At 48.3% G+C, this 18,893-nt stretch overlaps 1 protein-coding gene and 1 long non-coding RNA gene across 3 annotated transcripts; one reads left to right on the forward strand and one right to left on the reverse strand.

Annotated features, from left to right (window-relative positions):
• LGALS2 (galectin 2) lies at nt 372–12,334 on the reverse strand. Of its 2 annotated transcripts, none has more exons than XM_005681055.3 (4): nt 12,261–12,334; nt 2,340–2,422; nt 842–1,001; nt 372–674 (listed from the first exon to the last, which is right to left on the reverse strand). In XM_005681055.3, the coding sequence occupies exons 2-4, from the start codon at nt 2,399–2,401 to the stop codon at nt 531–533; spliced, it is 366 nt and encodes a 121-aa protein (XP_005681112.1). In that variant the 5' UTR covers nt 2,402–2,422; nt 12,261–12,334; the 3' UTR covers nt 372–530. The 2 variants fall into 2 exon arrangements, with proteins under 2 accessions (XP_005681112.1, XP_013819784.1); XM_013964330.2 differs by lacking the exon at nt 12,261–12,334 and adding an exon at nt 6,612–7,084.
• LOC102176678 lies at nt 830–12,299 on the forward strand. Its single transcript, XR_310044.3, has 4 exons — nt 830–912; nt 9,824–9,936; nt 12,059–12,143; nt 12,240–12,299. It is a non-coding gene; the product is annotated as an uncharacterized LOC102176678 (long non-coding RNA).

Genomic DNA, 18,893 nt, shown 5'->3' on the forward strand with positions numbered 1-18,893 from the left:
ACCTGCTCGAGTACCTTCAGCACTGGGCTTGGAGAGCCAAGGACATCCCTCTCCCCAACCAGGGCCCCCAGTGAGGGGAGGGACCGAGGCAGGGGGTAATGAGTAACCAGACTGGAATGAATAGCCCTGAGATAAGAAGCCCAGGTGGGAGCCCTTATCTGTAGTTCCGGGAACAGCCCCTGGCCCAGGTGCCTGGGACTGTAATCCCACAGAGCAACTTGGCACTTGTCCTGGTGACAAAAGGGCACTAGCAGGCAGGACCAGTGGCTTTGAGGTGTTTGGAGCTTATCCCCCACTGGGCAGCCTCAGTTTCCTTGTCTGTATCATGAGGACGCTAGGAGCATCAAGATAATGGAAAACACCACAGTTGGAAAGACTATAAAGGTGGATTCTTTTGTTGGTTCTGAGCCTTGGGGGATGAGGGTGGAGGATTAGGAGCAGTAGGTGCATGGCTGATCCCACATGAAGAGCAGCTGTGGGTCAGGGATCTGCTTGCAGGGGTGGGTCTTGCTCTCCGGTGAGGTGCTGCCTCACTCCAGCTTGAAGGAGGAGACGAGGAAGTTCTGCACACCCAGGTAGCTCAGGTGGCTGTGGCCCAGCCTGTTGGGAAAGGTCAACTGGTGCCCGTCTGGCAGCTTCACCTTGAATTCATTGTTCTCGAAGGTCACGATGAGCTGCAGTGGGAGGGAGGGCATCAGGGAGGCAGGAGGCACCCTGGAAATGGGCCAGGGCCATGCCTGGTGGCTCAAACAGTCCCAGCACATGTCTAGGCCAGGGTGCCCCCACCATCTGTGCTCCCCCCTTGAGATCTGTTTTCAGGCCCGTTTCCCCTTGACCTCACCTTGACTTCTGACCCTGGGCTGAAGCACATGTGATTGTCCCGTTGCTCCGCCCCCCAGCTCTTGCCATCACGTGAGTTGCAGACGATGGTGGATTCACCAAAGCGTGGGTTGAAATGCAGGTTCAGTTTATCTGTCCCCTGGCCCAGATTAATCACAAAGCTGCCAGAGAAGGAGTAAGAAGTGAGGATAAGGGGCCAGCCCTGGGTATAACAGCGTGGGGGGCAGCGTCTTGACCATAAAATTGGTAGAATCACCAAAGGTTGTGTTAATTGAGGTTTGTGCCTTAAAACAAGGGAGGTGACAATTTGATCGGACTTGGCACTGGAGTATCACATTCCATTTAGAGCACAGACTAAGGCTCCTGACAAGTTAACTAACAGTGACATTTCAGGAAATGAAGGTGTCTATCCTTGGGAAAAACTGCTGTTCTTAACTATTTCTGAAGACCCATTAAGTGTGGCCAAAAATAGTTGTATGCCTAAGGTAGTGAGGTCCCTGTCATTAGAAGTTTGCCATCAGGAGCTGTGTGATCTTTTAGAAAGATCACAACAGGGCCCTTGGTTAGCCCTTCTTGGTCCCTGAGAGTGGGACATTCTGAGTCACGGGTGTCTCCATTGGGAGGACTCAGGCCAGAGGTATCCCACATCTCTGCAAACTTGAGGGACCCAAGTAGGAGAAAGAGGTGATTTTTCTCTTGGCTCCTACCCAATGCTTCTGCCTGCCCCTCCCCAATCAAAAACTGATTGAGGTCAGTCTCAAGAAATACTGACCTTTGTCCTGCACACAGGACAGCCTAGCGCTGACCTGTAGCCCCAGAGGTGAGAAAGGTCTCCGATTCCAATGGAGAGGGTACAAACCAGACCACTAGGCGCCCCCTAGTGGGTGCCCCTGGTTTGGTGCTGGTTGTAGTGGCTAAGTCTGACTTTTGCGACATCATGGACTGTAGGGCTAGGCTCCCTGGTCAAGAATACCGGAGTGGGTTGCCATTTCCTTCTCCAGGGGATCTTCCCGACCCAGGGACTGAACCCTGGTCTCCTGCATCACAGGTGGATTCTTTACCAACTGAGCTATCCCTGGTTCAATGCATGTGAAAGGCCAGTCCCTGGTCCTTCAGCAGTATGAAGAGGGTAGTGTCCCCGGGGGTTGGGGCCTTCAGTAGAGGCATCTGACTCGCAGAGACCTGGGCAAAGACTCAGGGATTTCTCACTTGCCCCTTCTGTGTCTGTTGGGGCCAAGGAATTGAGCACATGGCGTCCCATGTGAATTCTGCAGGTCCCCGAACTTGGCCTCAGATGTGAAAGCAGCCCACATGGAGCCAGCAAGGGCGAGGGAGGCGTGCGAGAGGAGCGAGAACGTAAAAGGCCCCCTGGGCAGAGGTTACTCCCACTGTCCCAACATCTCACAAGGCTGCCTTGCCTGCCCCCACCTTCCCAGCCCATGCCGGGTCTGTGGCCGCCCCCTCCCTGTCCTGCCCCACCCGCCCTCCCCCTGGCTCACCCATTAGCCCCGTCAGCGATCTTGCCCTTGATCTTCAGGCTTGACCCCATCTTCATGTCCATGTTCGCAATCTCAAATTTCCCCTGCGCCAACCGAGAGACATTCCACACAAATCAATCACACTCTTCTGCTGGTAAAGCCCACTCGCCAGCATCCTCCCATCCCAACCAGGCCCCAGGCCCCCCTCTCCCTCTCCCCACATGAGGCCTTGGAGCCAGGAAGGGAAAAAGCCAGAGAGCTCAGATCAAAGATTCCTGGAGCCTCCTCTTGCCCTTTTTGCTTTACTCTCATCCACCCCAGCCTGAAGAATAGCTGGATCTGGAGACATAGGGCCCAGCTAAGGGAACCTCTGTTTGCCCATCTATAAAATGGGTAGAGTGACCCCTGCCAATCCCACTGTTCCCAAATGTGGTCAAGTGATGAGGCACAATGCCCTCGGCAAAATCCCACAAACGAGGGTACATTTATTTCTTGCACAAACTTGGGAGTCAGTAAAATAACTGTATTAGGACTTCCCTAGTGGTCCAGTGGCTAAGACTCCACATTCCCAGGGGGCCCAGGTTCTATCCGTGGTCAGGGAACTAGATCCTACATGCTGCAACTAACAGTTCGAAAGCCCCAGCTAAAAGATTCCATGTGCTGAAACTAAGAAAGATCCCATGTACCGCCATTAAGACACATTGCAGACAAATCTTTTTTTCATTTTTTTTTAAAAAGAAAATAACTGTATGACAGGCAAGTCTAGGACCATCCCAAACAGAGAATCTGTAAAACTCCATCAGTCACATGTCTGAACATGTCCATCAAAGTCCCTCTCTAAACCCCACACTCCACATCTGTAAAATGGGCTGGTTTGATTTATTCATTCAAACCCAGTTCCCAAGCACCCTTGTGACAGATGCTATCGGATGCCCTGAGGTTAACAGCACCTTCTTCACCCTGGTTTGGAGGATGAGACCTCCCATTTGTGAAGCCCTCAAACGGGACTTGGCACAGACTAAAAGCAAATCGAGGGGCTGTGGTCATTAGGCTTACTTATTGCTACTGCGGTATCCTCTGCTTCCTATTTTCCCATAGGACCTGGGCAGCGCCTGATTTCTATGCTCTAGTTAGAAGGGAGGTTCTCGAATCTGGGTTTTCAAACCTTATGATCCAAGCCTGAGAAAATGTCCTGTTATCCATGATTGGAGGGTGTGAGGCTGGGCCAGACAGGATTCAGCAGCCACAAAAGACTTAGAACACTTAATGGGGGAAACACATTTATATTATAGGATTTCTGTTCACTGATTTTTTTTTTTTCCTGGAGGGAGCTCACTTGGGAAGCCTTGAAACAACTTGCGGGACTGGGGTGCTTTGCTGAAAGTCAAGGGCACTGTCCGTGAGGGGTAGATTAGGACTCTCCTGCTGGCAGCTGCCTCCTTTCCACCAAAGGGGAAGACAGTCTTTGGGTTCCTACACGGGTGTAAGGTCGCCCAGTTCTCTTGGTGGTGGTGGTTTAGTCGCTCAGTCGTGTCTGACTCTTGTGACCCCATGGACTGTAGTCTGCCAGGCTCCTCTGTCCGTGGGATTCTCCAGGCAAGAATGCTGGAGTGGGTTGCCATTTCCTTCTCCAGGGGATCTTCCTGACCCAGTGATGAAACCCGGGTTTCTTGCATCTCCTGCATTACAAATGGCTTCATTACTGACTGAGCCAGCAGAGAAGCCCTCTCCTGGAGTCAGTACATTTTAAAAGGAGGCCTGGGGACATCCCTGGTGGTCCAGTGGTTAGGACTCTGTGCTTCCACGCAGGGGCACAGTGTCCATTCCTGGTCGGGGAACCAAGATTCTGCCTGCCGCAGGCCATGGCCAAAAATAAAATAAATAAAAGGAAGGCATGAAAGAGGCCACGCCAAGCCCAGGAGGGTGGAGCATCATGGCACGTTGGACCCTACGATGCTTCAGAGCAGGGTTTTCCAGGCTCAGCGCCCTGGACTTTCCGACTGAATCATTCTTTGTTGTGGGGTTGTCCTGTGTGTGTAGGAGGTAGAGCCTCGGGCAGGGTCTCTAACCACCGGATGCCAGTAGCACCCTCCCCCCAAGTATCGACAACCAAAAATGCCTCCGGATGTCCCCTGTGTGTTAGTCACTCACTCCTGTCTGACTCTGCGATCCCATGGACTGTAGCCCACCAGGCTCCTCTGTCCACGGGATTCTCCAGGCAAGGATACTGGAGTGGGTTGCCATTTCCTCCTCCAGGGGATCTTCCCAACCCAGGGATCGAACCCAGGTATCCTGTATGACAGGTGGATTCTTTACCGTCTGAGCCACCAGGGAAGCCCAGATGTCTCCAGGGTAGGTGGCATTTCACTGCTCTGAGAAAGTGGCGCTTAGAGGCCTAACCCCTCAGATGGGTGCTTAATGTAACACGTGGATCACCAGCCAAACTGGATTAAAATCCTCCTTCAGCCTCTCTTAGAAGGACAGAGAGCAGCCCCCCTGGAGAGTTGTCCCGTCCCTCCCAGAGGAGCATGGGGGTCCTGCCAACGAGCAGCCCTTCACGGTGTGCGCCCTGCAGCACCCACAGTCCCCACCAGGCGTCATGAGGAGTCTCCGGTATCCTCCCTGGGATGGTCAGGGTGAGACTGAGGTGGGGAGAAGCACTCTCGCCGCCCCCATAGCTCCTGGAGGCTGTCTGGCTCAAACAGAAGAATCTGAGCCCCCAGAGCTGCTGCAGGGCAGGGGCGGGAGGAAGGCCGGGCTCAGGGGTCCATCTAGGCAAACAGGGATCCCCATGAGAGAGGGAAGGCCTAGTAACCTGTCCCCCCTCTGTAAGGTCTGGAGCACAGAGAGAGACGGGGATGCAAAGCTGGGTGGAGGCAGGTGTCAGTGGTCAGGTGACTAACCGAGTGACTAGGGGCCAACGGTGCCCCTTTCTGGACCTCGGTTCTCCCATCTTTTTTTTTTTTTTTTAATATTTTGACCTCGCCTCATGGCATGTAGGATCTTAGTTCCCCAACCAGGGTTTGAACATGTGCCCCCTGCATTGGCAGAGCAGAGTCTTAACTCCTGGTCCAGCAGGGACGTCCCCCTCCTCTCTCTTTAGTGTAAGAGATTTGGACTAGGAAGTCTCTGAAGAAGGAGGAAAGAAAGGGGAGGGTGAGATCAGGGGAAGGAGAAGTCGGGCACAAAGGCCCTCCCAGAGAGGCAGAGGGTGGGGAGGGCACCATGCCGTCCACGTTGGACCATCTAGTCACATCCACGCCCACATCCCACCTGTGCTGACTCTCCCAGAAAACTATGCCCCCCTGGAGCCTGTGAATGGGACCTATTTGGAAACAGGACCAAGTTGAGATGAGGTCGTAGTGGTTTAGGGTGGACCTCAAACTCCATATGACTGACATCCTTAGAAGAAGAGGAAATTTGGACCCCAGAAATACAGACATGCAGAGAAGCTGTGTGAAGGCAGAGGCAGGAGTTGGAGGGAGACAGCTGCAAGCCCAGAAATACCACAGATTGCCAGCAACGAATAGAAGCTGGAGAAGGCAAGAAAGAACCCTCCCCTAGAGCCTTCAGAGAGAGCAAGTTCCCACCAACACCTGGATTTCAGACCTCAAGCCTCCAAAACTATGAGAGACTAAATTTGTTACGGCAGCCGCAGGAAAGCATCACACCAGCCTCAGAAGATGCTGTCTGTAACCCAGTTCCCCAAATACAGGACACAGGCTCAGAGAGGAGCAGTGATTTCTCCAAGGCCACACAGCAGGCTATGGCAGAGCAGAGTTTGGAATCAGAGAATTGGGGAGAAACCTTGAAGGAGATCCACTTGACCCCCTGCAATTTATAGATTTTGCTCTGGGGCAAGTTAACCTTCCAGTCTCAGTTTTGTCATCTTTTAAAGCTCAGGAGGTGTTAGTAGTTATCATTGTTGCCACGATTAATGTTATTGAGAGGAAATCCCCTGGCTGTTCAGAGGTTAGGGCTCCAGTGCTTCCACGGCAGTGAGCCCAGGTTTGATCCCTGGTTGGGGCAATAAGATCCTGCAAGCCGAAAGAGATAGGCAAAAAATAAGCAAACAAATTACTGATGAGAAAACCAGGCTGGAGGGGGAAAGAGACAGACTCAGAATGGTGGTGGGGGGAACAGAGAGCTTTGATGCTAAAGGACAGTGGAGGCGATCTGTCCAACTTCCTCCCTACACAGATAAGGAAACCAAGGCTGGAGGGGCAGCGATGCTTTTTCTCCAGCATCCACCCCACCCCCACTCAGGTAAAGATTCGGAGCTGGCGTTCTCACCGACATGGTAGCAGCTCCGGACAACAGCTCTGGGTTGCTCCTAGAGGTCTGGGCTCAGGGTCTCACCTTGCAGTCCAGCTGATATCCTAGAATATTACACATTAACTCCCCCCAGGCCATAAATGGGGACTTTGGTCCTTCCTGCCAGGATGTCTCTCCACCCGCACCTCCTGGTACCCAGAACAAACAGGCAGAAGGCTCATCGCCCCACCCCAGCCTGCCCAGCCCAGAGCATCCTCCTGGCCTCTCTCCAGCTCAGCCTCCCGCCTCCTTCCTGAGCCCTAGTAGATGTGACCCCGGAAGCAACGCTGCACTGGGCGCCAGGAGCTGCCACAAACCGTGTGAGCATGGCAGGCCACCCAACAACCCTGAGCCCCACTTTCTCATCCTCAAATGGAGAGATTTGCTTTGTACAAACCTCTATGCTTCTATGATGTCCAGATTCACTTTGAGAATCTTTTGTTTTCTCTCCTCACCCCATGCTTTTTCTGATTGTACAAGAAAGGTTTTGGGGGGGTTAAACATTTTATTTGTACATCTAAGCTTTAAAAGCAATCCATGGTGGATTTAAAGAAAACACCTAGAAATATCTACAACAAACTAAATAAAGAAGGGCTGGGGGTGAGGGGCTGGGGGTGAGGGGCTGGGGGTGAGGGGCTGGGGTGAGGGGCTGGGGGTGAGGGGCTGGGGGTAATGGAATTTCAGTGCTTTGCTCTTCACTTCTACTACCTATATAACTGACATGCTTACCATATGCAATGGGAGGTATTAAATAAAAAGAAAAGCAGGGGCTTCCTTGGTGGATCCGTGGTAAAGAATCCGCCTGCCAAAGCAGGAGATGCGGGTTCGGTCCCTGGTCCAGGAAGATCCCACAGGCTGCTGAGCAACTAAGCCCGCGGGCCACGACTGTTGAGCCTGTGCTCTAAAACCCAGGAACCGCAACTACTGGGCCCTCATGGCACAGATCCTGAAGCCCACGCACCTAGAGCCTGGGCTCCACAGCAGGAGAAGCCACTGCAAGGAGAAGCAGCAACTGGAGAACAGCCCCTGCTCGCTGCAGCCGGGGCAGAGCCCGTGCAGCAGCGAAGGTCTAGCACAGTCAAGAAATTAAATAATTAATCAATTAATTTAGAAAGAAGCAAAAACAGGGCTTCCCTGGTGGCCCAGCGGTAAAGAATCTACCTGCCAACGCAGGAGACCCAGGTTCGATCCCTGATATGGGAAGATCCCATATGTCCCAGAGCAGCTGAGCCCGTGCACCACAACTATCGAGCCTGTGCTGTGGAGCCCATGTGCCACCACTACTGAAGCCCCCGCTCCCTCGAGCCGGTGAGAAGCCACGACGATGAGAAACCCATGCACCGCAACTTGGGAGTATCCCCTGCTCGCCACTAGAGACAAGCCTGTGCACCAGTGAAGACCCGGCACAACAGCTCCCCCGCCCACAAAAAATTAATGAATGAATTAAAAAGTTATGTTGCAAATATACCACCTAAAATGTCTGTTAAAAAAAGAAAGAAAGAAAGAAAATAATCACCCATAATCCCAGCTCCAGGATAGAATCTGCTTACTTTATTGGCACATTTCCTTCCATGTGGTTTTCAGTGGATTTGTATCATAGACGCCCTTCTATCTTACTCAATTGTTGATTCTGCTTCATCCGGTAAACTCCAAAGCCCATAAATTTATATTTCAGAATGATATCTTAGTGGCAGTGAAATAGTCTGCCTTTCAATGACTAAATTTATTCAACTAATTTCCTTCTGCTGAACACTTACATTAATTCTAAGTGTCTATTATTAAAAATGCTGCTGCATTCAATTATTTGCATATAAAGTTTGGCAGTATCATGAGAACTTATTTAAGGCGGATTCCCAGAAGTAGAATTTTTCTAGAGCCTTGGTTTGGCGAGCTGAAGGGTTTTCCATTAGAGCTGACGGTGGCCACTCTGGGTGGGGTGCTGGGGGACCAGCCTGCTGAAGACCTTTCGGTGCCAGGATCGGACAGGTGGCTCCTTGCCCAGCGCTCACAGAAAACACCGCCTTCAGTTCCGCTCCCTCCCCGGCCCCACCCCCAGGGGAGAGTGATTTCCTCATTTTACCCATAAGGAAATTGATCCGTGATCCTTTCTTGATCTTTTTCCCATGGCCATTATAAAACTCAAGCAAGATAAGGATTTTGCAAGTGCTTTATCAACGGAAACTCTCTAATCAACAGAAACTACACCTTGCAGAGGTGACATTTTTATGACAAGAGTAGTAATTCTAGCTCACTGTGGAAGGTTTTGGAGAGTGCACAAAGTAAAAAGAACTTAAAAGCTCACTTGGTTTAGAAGAACGCTTAAACACAGGGGATCATGACCACATTTATGAATTGTGCACTTTTCTGTGTCTCTGATAGCTCAGTTGATAAAGAATCCTCCTGCAATACAGGAGACCCAGGTTCGATTCTTGGGTCAGGAAGATCCACTGGAGAAGGGATAATCAGCTACCCACTCAAATATTCTTGGGCTTCTCTTGGTGTTCAGCTGGTAAAAAAACCTGCTTGTAATGTGGGAGGCCTGGGTTCAATCCCTGGGTTGGGAAGATCTCCTGGAGAAGGGAAAGGCTACCATTCCAGGATTCTGGCCTGGAGAATTTTTTCTGTGAGTATGTTTTACATCAATGAAAGATTTTTAAAATACTAAGAAAGAGAAAAAAAATCACAGACACTTGAATCTCCAACACTGTTCTCTTAATAATGCCTAACTTCTGAAGGGTATTTTATACCCACCCCTCATCACAATAAACTCAGTAAATTCTGAAGGTGATCTTTGTTATGACCCCATTTTTCAGATGAGAACAAAGGTTCCCAGGCCTCACACAACCAATATGTAGCCGAACTTGCCTTTTCTACTAACCCATTCCTCAGATAACTGCCAAGGCAGTCACTTAGCGAAAAGAATATTTGACTTCCAGGAGGCATATGATCTTAAAACCTTTGTGTGGTGGCAGCTTCTTTGATGGCCCCCAGTGATCCCTACTCCTGGTGTTCATACTTGTGTATAATTGGCTACCCTTGACTGTGGCTGGACCCAGTGACTCAATTTTAACTAATAGCATACAGAATTCTAGAAGAGAATACTAGTAGATTAGGCTACAAAAAGCCTACTTACAAAAAGAAAGGTTACAAAAAGATTGTGCTCCCTCACTCTCTCTCTCTTTCCCCTCTAGCTCTGGGAGAAGTGAGCCATGTAATCAGCAGTCCTATGGAGAAGCGCATGTGCCAGGGAACTGATGTCTCCAAGCCAACCAGTGACGCAGACCTGAGCCCCGCCGATTCCCATGTGAGTGAACTTGGCAGTGGATCTTCTCCCCTTTGAGCCTTGGGATGGCTGGTGTTGCCAACACCTTGACTGAAGCCTTGTAAGGGACCCTGAGCCAAAAGGCACCCAACTCCATCCTATCTGGTTTCCTGGCCCCAAGAGCTATAAGAAATGTGTTTCTTACTTTAGGCCCCTAGGTTTTGGTTAATTGGTTACACCGCAATAGATAGCTAATACACTTCGCCAAGCTATTGTTATCAGAAGTTTGGTGGGAGAAATAATATTCATGAAAGCCTCCCGACTAAAGAATCCGCAGTTTGCACATGTCCCTAGACCTTCTACTACCTCGGTCTTTTCAAAGATCCAGCTCTCATTTTTTTTTCCTTTATTATTTTCTGCTTTTATGCTAGTTTTTATTGCTCTTTTTCTAACTTCCTGAGTTAAATGTTTAGTTCATTGACTTTGCATCTTTTCTTCTTATTAACTGGGGCTTCTGAAGTGGCACAGTGATAAAGAAGCCACCTGCCAATGCAGCTGACACAAGAGACATGGGTTCGATCCCTGTATCAGGAAGATCCCCTGGAGTAGGAAATGGCAACCCACTCCAGGATCCTCGCCTGGAAAATTCAAAGGACAGAGGAGCCTGGTAGGCTACAGTCCATGGAGTTGCAAAAAATGTTACATGACTGAACACACATATTTCTCATTAATAAATATATTTAAGGCTGTAAATTTTCCTCTGCCTACTACTTTGACCAATTCTCATAGGTTTTCAGAAGTTCTGCTCAGTACTCCAAATGTTGCCCTTAAATCAAGCCAGGTGATCAGAAAATTGTTCTCAGCACTTAGTACATCCTTAAGAACAAGTGTTTATTGACTGAATAGCAAATGTCATCATCACCATTAGGGAAGAATTGGAAAGTGAAACATCAATACTGTGCGACTGGCTAAGTTTATGGTGCCACAAAAATATAAATGAACTATTATGCAGTCATCAAAAATCACATTCTTTGAAAAAAAAAATCACATTTTTGGGAGACCCTTGATGGCTGTGGTTCCCTGCTCATGGTACAATGTGAACTGAATAAAGCAGCTACAGAAGCGAGTTCCCAGGACTTTGTGATGGGACCTCACTGATTTGCTTGCACTGAATTGTACAGCAGCCGCCAGGCTGCACTGAGGGGCTGCAGTGAGGAGCAAGGCCCCCAGGAGGACAGGCTTGGCTGGCCACACAGGGTCTCCCCAAGAGACACAAGCACAAAGGACTTGATTCAAATGCACGGGAGCGAGGGCCTCTGTAGAAAATGGTACAAAATAAAGCCAGGCCTTAAATGAGGCCAAGTCTTGTAGAGAGACAAGCTAGGGCACAGGAAATGACTGCAAATAATTAATGACATCCCAATGGAAAGCTTCAGAAAGTCCCAGATTCCTGGGGCCAGGGAGGGTTCTCGAATGTCATTTTGAAGCCAGCACTAGAATCTGAGTTCTAACCTGAGTTCAGTCTCCTCCTCTGTAAAATGAGAGCAATAATGTGGTGAGAATTAGGGAGATAAAGCCTGGCACTTCGTTAATAGTTAACAGAAAATGTTTGTTGTTTTTATCAGGAGCCCAGTGCCCCACCTGTGTCAGCTGGAAAGGAGGCCGCTCACCCCCATCTGGTGGCCAAGTCTGAGCCCCAGGCTTGTGAGGAAGTTCTCCTTGCAAATTCCCAGGGCCCCATCGTGACTTTTGTGAGCCTGAGGTGCAGATGCCCTCACGGGCCCCTTCCTCCATTAGAAAACATAGATGATGGATGTGCTCATTGCTCAGTAGTGTCCAACTATTTGCAGCTCTTTGGCTGTAGCCCGCCAGGTTTCCTTGTCCATGGGATTTCCCAGGCAAGAATACTGGAGTGGGTTGCCATTGCCATTTCCTTCTCCAGGGGATCTTCCCCAGCCAGGGACTGAATCTGAGTCTCCTGCATTGCAGGCAGATTCTTTACCAACTGAGCTACCAAGGAAGCCTCGTATTATATATACACAGACATAAATACTGCACATAGATATAATTTCATGGCTTCATTGAATAAATGGATCAATGTTATATATTGAAATATTTTCATCTACCTAAAAATTCACTTTTTTCTTCTGATTTTACATGATAGTAAAACATTTTGGTGGGCCCCTAGAGTGTCTGGGCCTGAGCCTCTGTCTGCTGCGCCTAAGGGAGAGTTTGGCCGGTGGCTTCCAGTAAGTATCATGCATCGGCCTCCTGCTGTTGGGGGACTTTGGTCCTGAGGTCTGTGGTATCTCTGCTCATCTCCTCTCCTGTCTTTCTCCTCCCAGAGAACAAACAAGTCAACTCACCAGTGATATCTCTCTGCACCCGCCTCCTTGCTCGTTTCCTCCGCAGCATCCTCTTTCCCGGACAGGGAAAGGTGCACGAAGTGTGGACGTATGGGGAGCACTGAATTTTGGGCGTCAGATGGGACAATGGTGCATCCTAGCTCTGTCGCCTACAAGCTGAGGAGCCACGTCAAGTCACTTCAAACCTCAATTTCTTCATCTGTGGAAGGCAACTAATAATAGCTTCTTCACAAGCTGATTATAAGTTGTTTTGCTTGTTTGTTTGTTTTGGGTGAACCACATAGCATGGGGGATCTTAGTTCCCTGACCAGGGATCAAACCCATGCCTTCTGCAGTGGAAGCGTGGGGGAATTCCCAATTGTGAGAATTTTAAAAGATCTTTTTAAATTAAAGAAGTGAACCTATATAGCATGTGGCGTGCATATTAGATGCTAAAGAATTAAATAAATAAGCAGATGCCTGCCTTACTTGCTTTGAGGGAGGATCCTAAATGGGCAGAGGTTTCACCTGAGACGATGACGCCAAGTATCCAGAGCAGTGGAGTCAGCAGAAGTGAAGTTGCTCAGTCGTGTCTGAGGAGCAGCATCCAACAGATTGGACCCAGGCTGGTGAGCACATCCCTTTCTGTGCCCTGGAGGACAGGGCTCCTGAAGAAGGCAGGGTCCGTCCTCCCAGAGCCCAGGGAGCCTGAGACCAGAGCCTGGTGAGTGAGGAAGATGCTGAGACAGGCAGATGAACCATCTCAAGGAGCCAAATTATCACATCAGCAAGTTAGGGGCCCTATTGCTACTGAACATATCTGGAAACCCATGATTCGTGATTTTCAGTCTCTGTCCAGAGAAAACTCCCTCTTATTCCCACAGTTTGTTTGTTTTTTTTTTTTCCCCCAAGTGGGTTAGTCTCAGGCACAGGGAAGTCTGTCTATAGCTTCACGAAACCTCTCTGGGCTTCAGCTGGTCCATTGGCAAAATGGGATCTGTAACTGTCACAGCTTATAGGGTAGATGTGAGCTTTAAGGGAGAATATGTGGAGTGTTAAGCACAGTGCTGACCTCCGTTCAGTGCTGAATACATAAATGTTTGCTGTTATGAAATATCATCATCAGGCCTGTTTGGCTGTCTCGCCATGCTTCTCCGTCTCTGACCGGCTGACTGCTTGCTCTTCAAGGGACATCCACAGAGCTCTTACCTTGTCTGGTCCAGGGATCTTCCTTGTCTAACCTGATGGCCAGGTTCTGTGGCCTCACCCTGAGCCCCAGCTGCCGGGTACACCTGGCAGCACTCAGTGGGCATCGTTCCAGGGCTGCCTAGATCCGCTGAAGCTCTTGGGTCATCCTCACCTCACCTGGAATTAGGGAGGGTCCTTGAGGGAGGAAGGGATGGGTCGCTGTCTCTTAGCTACCCCCCTGTTCTCTGCTCCTGCCCCCACAATCCTTTCACCACTCACTGGGGTCTTGGTGAAATGGAAATAACAATGCCCCACTGTCCTGCTCAAAACCCTCCAGTGACTTCTCACACTTGGAACAAATCCAAAATCCCCTGTTGGCTGACCAAGTCCCCCTGATCTGGTCCCATCCACCTTGCAGCCTCATCTCATCCCAGCTGCTCCCTGGCCAGGCTGACCTGTGGGTTCACCAAGCTCATTCCAGCCTCAACACTATGTCCTTGCTCTTCCCTCCACCTAGAATTCTTCCTCAGCTCTTAGCTGGACCTTTTCAGGTTGGCCTTAATTCAAAAGGTGGAGAGAAAGATGGCTGGCTGGCTGGCTGAGTGGACGGAAGGATGACGAGGAGAGTAGGTGGTTGGCCAGGTGGGGAAGGGATGGATGGATGGATGGACGGGTGGTTGTATGATGGAGCAACAGCTGGAACCACTCATCACAGAGCTGAGAAGGGGGTATTTTCAGGGGCTCCAATCCAGAGATGCATTGCCTCTTCACTTCCTCTTCCCTCTGCCCCTCCCAGGATGTTACCCCAGCCCTTTGGACTGGGGAGGCTCAGGGGCACACCCACCTACGCACATGTGGTACTGAGTTTGTTTACTTAAGAGACCATGATTTCCTATAATGATGATATAAGAGACCATGATGTCCTACCTCTTATAAGTGGCAAGAGGAACATTTTTCCATACAGAACATCTCTCTAGAAATGAAACAATACAGCAAGCTGTTTCTGTTACTTGGATGGTCAAGTACCCTTCTGGGGGAAAGAAGACCCCAGCCCTGAGCCTGGTTGGTCCTCCCAGGTCCAGGACACCCCAATCTTCCTGTGGACAGTGGGGTCTCAGATGCCTCAATGGCCTGGTCACAGCTGATAGGCAGATGCATGGGGTATGGAATCGACACCTGTATTACAACCCCCAGCTGAGAATTCCCACTGGCTCCCAGCTCCTGATCAGCATGTTAATTCTGTCCCAATAAAGCTATTTTAAAATCAAAGATTCCATAAGGTCCTAGAGTCCATAATGACAACTTATTTTCACTTATTTTCCTTTTAAGACTCCATTTGGAGTCTGGGTTCCAGCCACAGGGCACAGCCATGGTGTTTCCTTTTCTATTTTATTTTTTAATTGTAATTGGAGGATAATTAAATTTGGGAGGATAATTAACTCTGCAATATTGTGATGGTTTTGGACACAGCATTTTCTGAAGATTGTAGAAGAGGAAACCTCTCCCTAAGAGAGAGAAAGCATTTGCCTCCTCCTGCTGGCCACTAGGAGAATAGTCTAAATTAGGAAGAAAAATAGCTTGTCAACTGCTATAAACATTTATCTCAGAAAAGAAAGAAAAGAAAAATTGACACATATGTGATTTAAAAAACACTTCATAAAGTTCAAAAGGGTTTTACTGGGAAAAGCAAGTTCCTCATCCAGTCCAGTCTCCCCAGCCACTCAGAGGCAAATACCCTTCTCCTACTTCCTTCCAGAGATACCCTACACACCACACAGGTAAAAGTGTGCTATACTTACCGCCTTGTAGCTTGGTTTTATTCTCTTAATTTCTGGGAGATTGTTCCACATCAGTAAGACATTTTTGTCTTTCCAAAGGCTGTGTCTGACTAGTGTGAGATGCAACTAATGGGAAACTGACCTGGGCATACATTTAGTTTGAGCTTACTGGGTTACGGTTACAAGGTTCACAGTCAACTTCTAGAATATTTAGATGATTGCTAGTATCCTAGTGTAGGGAATGGTTCCCAGAAACACTCCAATTACCCACACCCACTCACCATGCCGATTAACTTGGTGCTCTGACTTACAGGTGGAGGGACACAGGTCAGTCACTATGTCACCATGACATAGGTCCCAGGCACCCGGCATAGGAAGATGTGAGCAGTGGAGGAGAACCAAGATCTGCATTGTACAGAGCCAGCAGCTCGTCTATGGAAAACTCTCCCAGTCCTCAGACGTGCAAAGTTACACGTGGAAGATTTAATTCCCACTGATCTAGTTACAGCAGATGTCCTTGCCATTGGGGATACAATTAATGACAAAGCATACTTAATTACAAGTGCGCCGCATGCTATTTTCTGTTTTTGGAGGGTGTTGGGGATCACATGCAATAGAACTGATCAGACACCTCTGTTGCAGGACACCAACTCCGAACAGTACTGAAATAGCAAGCACATCTGCGTATAACTTTGAACGTCTCATATATCACGACACATGGCGTTCTATCGCACAGGCAACACGTTTTGTTCTGACAAAATCTGCCATTCCTGGTGAAACAATATAGAAAATTTGTCTTTCGCAGATCTGACAAAATTAAACATGTCAGGTTTACATGACATCGCCAATAAAAGATTGTGAAGCTGAGAAAAACTTTTCTAAAATAACAAAATAAAAAAGATTTTTGATCAAACCTGCTGAAGGCTGACTTTTCTTTCTCCTTATAGAAAAGAATAGAAGAAAGTCACTGTTGTATGAAAATCATGCAGCCTAGAATTACCTTAAAAATTACAAATAAAGGTATCAAAGTGACATGTCAGGTAGTTAAGTAAAAATTTCTTGTTGTCCTGACTTTATGATTATGGTATTTGTCAGATTTCGAAGTTTGTAACTTATAGGAATTCATTTTCTAACACTAAATAAATACCTGATTTTGCCTACAAAATTTTACACATATATTTTTAAGAAGTCCCCCAATTTTACCAACTGCAGCCTCCGCAAAACTTGAGTTCACTTGGTCATGGTGTAAAGCACATTTCTTACATTGTATCTCTGTCCCCTCTCCCCAAATAAAAAAGGTTGAAAAGCTCTGGACATGATATGTTATGTTATCTCGAAGCTTTCTTCCAGCTCTGGAATTTTCTAAATCAGTGGGAAGTATATCCAGTTCCCTCCCCGCAGCAGCTGCAACTCTGACAGAAAGACAAGGAAGTCCTTTCTTGGAGTTTATCCACGTCTTTCCTGCTGTGCTTGGAGTCCTTGTCCCCTGAGGCAGGGAATCAAAATACCAGTGGGCAAAGCTCCAAGGGAGAGAGAAGGGAAGACAGAAAGTCTGAAGCTATAAGCTTTGGGAAAAGGGAGAAAAGAGGTGTAGGACCCAAATTCTAAGTCTAGGGAACAGAATTGAGGGACTCTCCCAATATGACAATAGTGGTCACCACTCGGAACTTTCTTCAGCATTTATTGAGTGCACCTATATGCTATGTAGTCTTCCCAGGTGGCAATAGCTGTAAAGAACCCGCCTGCCAATGCAGGAGACCTAAGAGACGCGGGTTCGATCCCGGGGTCGGGAAGATCCTCTGGAGGAGGAAATGGCAACCCACTCCAGTATTCTTGCCTGGAGAATTCTAATGACAGAGGAGCCTGATGGGTTACCGTCCATGGGGTCACAGAGTCAGACAGGACTGAGCGACTAACACATATCAGTTTACTAGAATGCAAGTGCCATAAGGGCGGCGCCTGCCCCTGTTATTCGCCTCTGTATTCCCTGACTCAGGACTTGGCACAAGGTGGGAGCTCAATAATTGCTTCCATGTGTAACCTCTACCTCAAAGCTGCGCTCCAAGCCGCGTCTCAGAACTCGAGAATGAATGGTACGCATCTGTCCATCAACCAATTAACGCAGGGCAATATTTGCATATTGCCTCCCTATTGGTGAAATCCACGGTCCCTAGTTTCCTTCCAGCCAGTAGAGGGAGGGTCATAATATCGGCCTCTGTGGCCACAGTTCAGTTGCGACCCCATACGCCAGGCTTCCCTGTCCATTGCCAACTCCCGGAGTTTACTCAAACTCATGTCCATTGAGTCGGTGATGCCATCCAGCCATCTCATCCTCTGTCGTCCCCTTCTCCTCCTGTCCTCAATCTTTCCCAGCATCAGGGTCTTTTCAAATGAGTCAGTTCTTCGCATCAGATGGCCAAAGTATTGGAGTTTCAGCTTCAGCATCAGTCCTTCCAATGAATATTCAGGACTGATTTCCTTTAGGATGGACTGGTTGAATCTCTTTGCAGTCCAAGGGACTCTCAAGAATCTTCTCCAACACCACAGTTCAAAAGCATCAATTCTTTGGCGCTCAGCTTTCTTTATAGTCCAACTCTCATCCATACATGACTATTGGAAAAACCATAGCCTTGACTAGACAGACCTTTGTTGGCAAAGTAGTGTTTCTGTTTTTTAATATGCTGTCTAGGTTGGTCACAACTTTTCTTCCAAGGAGTAAACATCTTTTAATTAATCAACATCTGCAGTGGTTTTGGAGCCCCCCAAAATAAAGTCAGCCACTGTTTCCATTGTTTCCCCATCTATCTGCCATGAAGTGATGGGACCAGATGCCATGATCTTAGTTTTCTGAATGTTGAGCTTTAAGCCAACTTTTTTACTCTCCTCTTTCACTTTCATCAAGAGGCTTTTTAATTCCTCTTCACTTTCTGCCATAAGGGTGGTGTCATCTGCGTATCTGAGGTTATTGATATTCCTCCCAGCAATCTTGATTTCAGCTTGTGTTTCTTCCAGCCCAGTGTTTCTTATGATGTACTCTGCATATAAGTTAAATAAGCAGGGTGACAATATACAGCCTTGACATACTCCTTTTCCTATTTGGAACCAGTCTTTTGTTCCATGTCTAGTTTGAACTGTTGCTTCCTGACTTGCATACAGATTTCTCAAGAGGAAGGTCAGGTGGTCTGGTATTCCCATCTCTTTCAAAATTTTCCACAGTTTGTTGTGGTTCACACAGTCAAAGGCTTTGGCATAGTCAATAAAGCAGAAATAGATGTTTTTCTGAAACTCTCTTGCTTTTTCCATGATCCAGCAGATATTGGCAATTTGATCTCTGGTTCCTCTGCCTTTTCTAAATCCAGCTTGGACATCTGGAAGTTCATGGTTCACATACTGTTGAAGCCTGGCTTAGAGAATTTTGAGCATTAGTTTACTAGTGTGTGAGATGAGTGCAATTGTGTGGTAGTTTGAACATTGTTTGGCATTGCCTTTCTTTGGGATTAGAATGAAAACTGACCTTTTCCAGTCCTGTGGCCACTGTTGAGTTTTCCAAATTTGCTGGCATACTGAGTGCAGCACTTTCACAGCATCATCTTTTAGGATTTGAAATAGCTCCACTGGAATTCCATCACCTCCATGAGCTTTGTTTGTAGTGATGCTTTCTAGGGCCCACTTGACTTCACACTCCAGG

Source organism: Capra hircus, chromosome 5 (genome assembly GCF_001704415.2).
Source record: "Capra hircus breed San Clemente chromosome 5, ASM170441v1, whole genome shotgun sequence".
Lineage (NCBI taxonomy): Eukaryota > Metazoa > Chordata > Mammalia > Artiodactyla > Bovidae > Capra > Capra hircus.

Excerpts from the sequence above, each read along its gene's own strand:
- LGALS2 (XM_013964330.2), bottom strand. Across the intron at positions 1,002-2,339 it reads ATCGCTGACGGGGCTAATGG|CTTTGTGATTAATCTGGGCC; the intron begins GTGAGCCAGGGG and ends CTTCTCTGGCAG. Across the intron at positions 675-841 it reads GCCCAGGGTCAGAAGTCAAG|CTCATCGTGACCTTCGAGAA; the intron begins GTGAGGTCAAGG and ends CTCCCACTGCAG.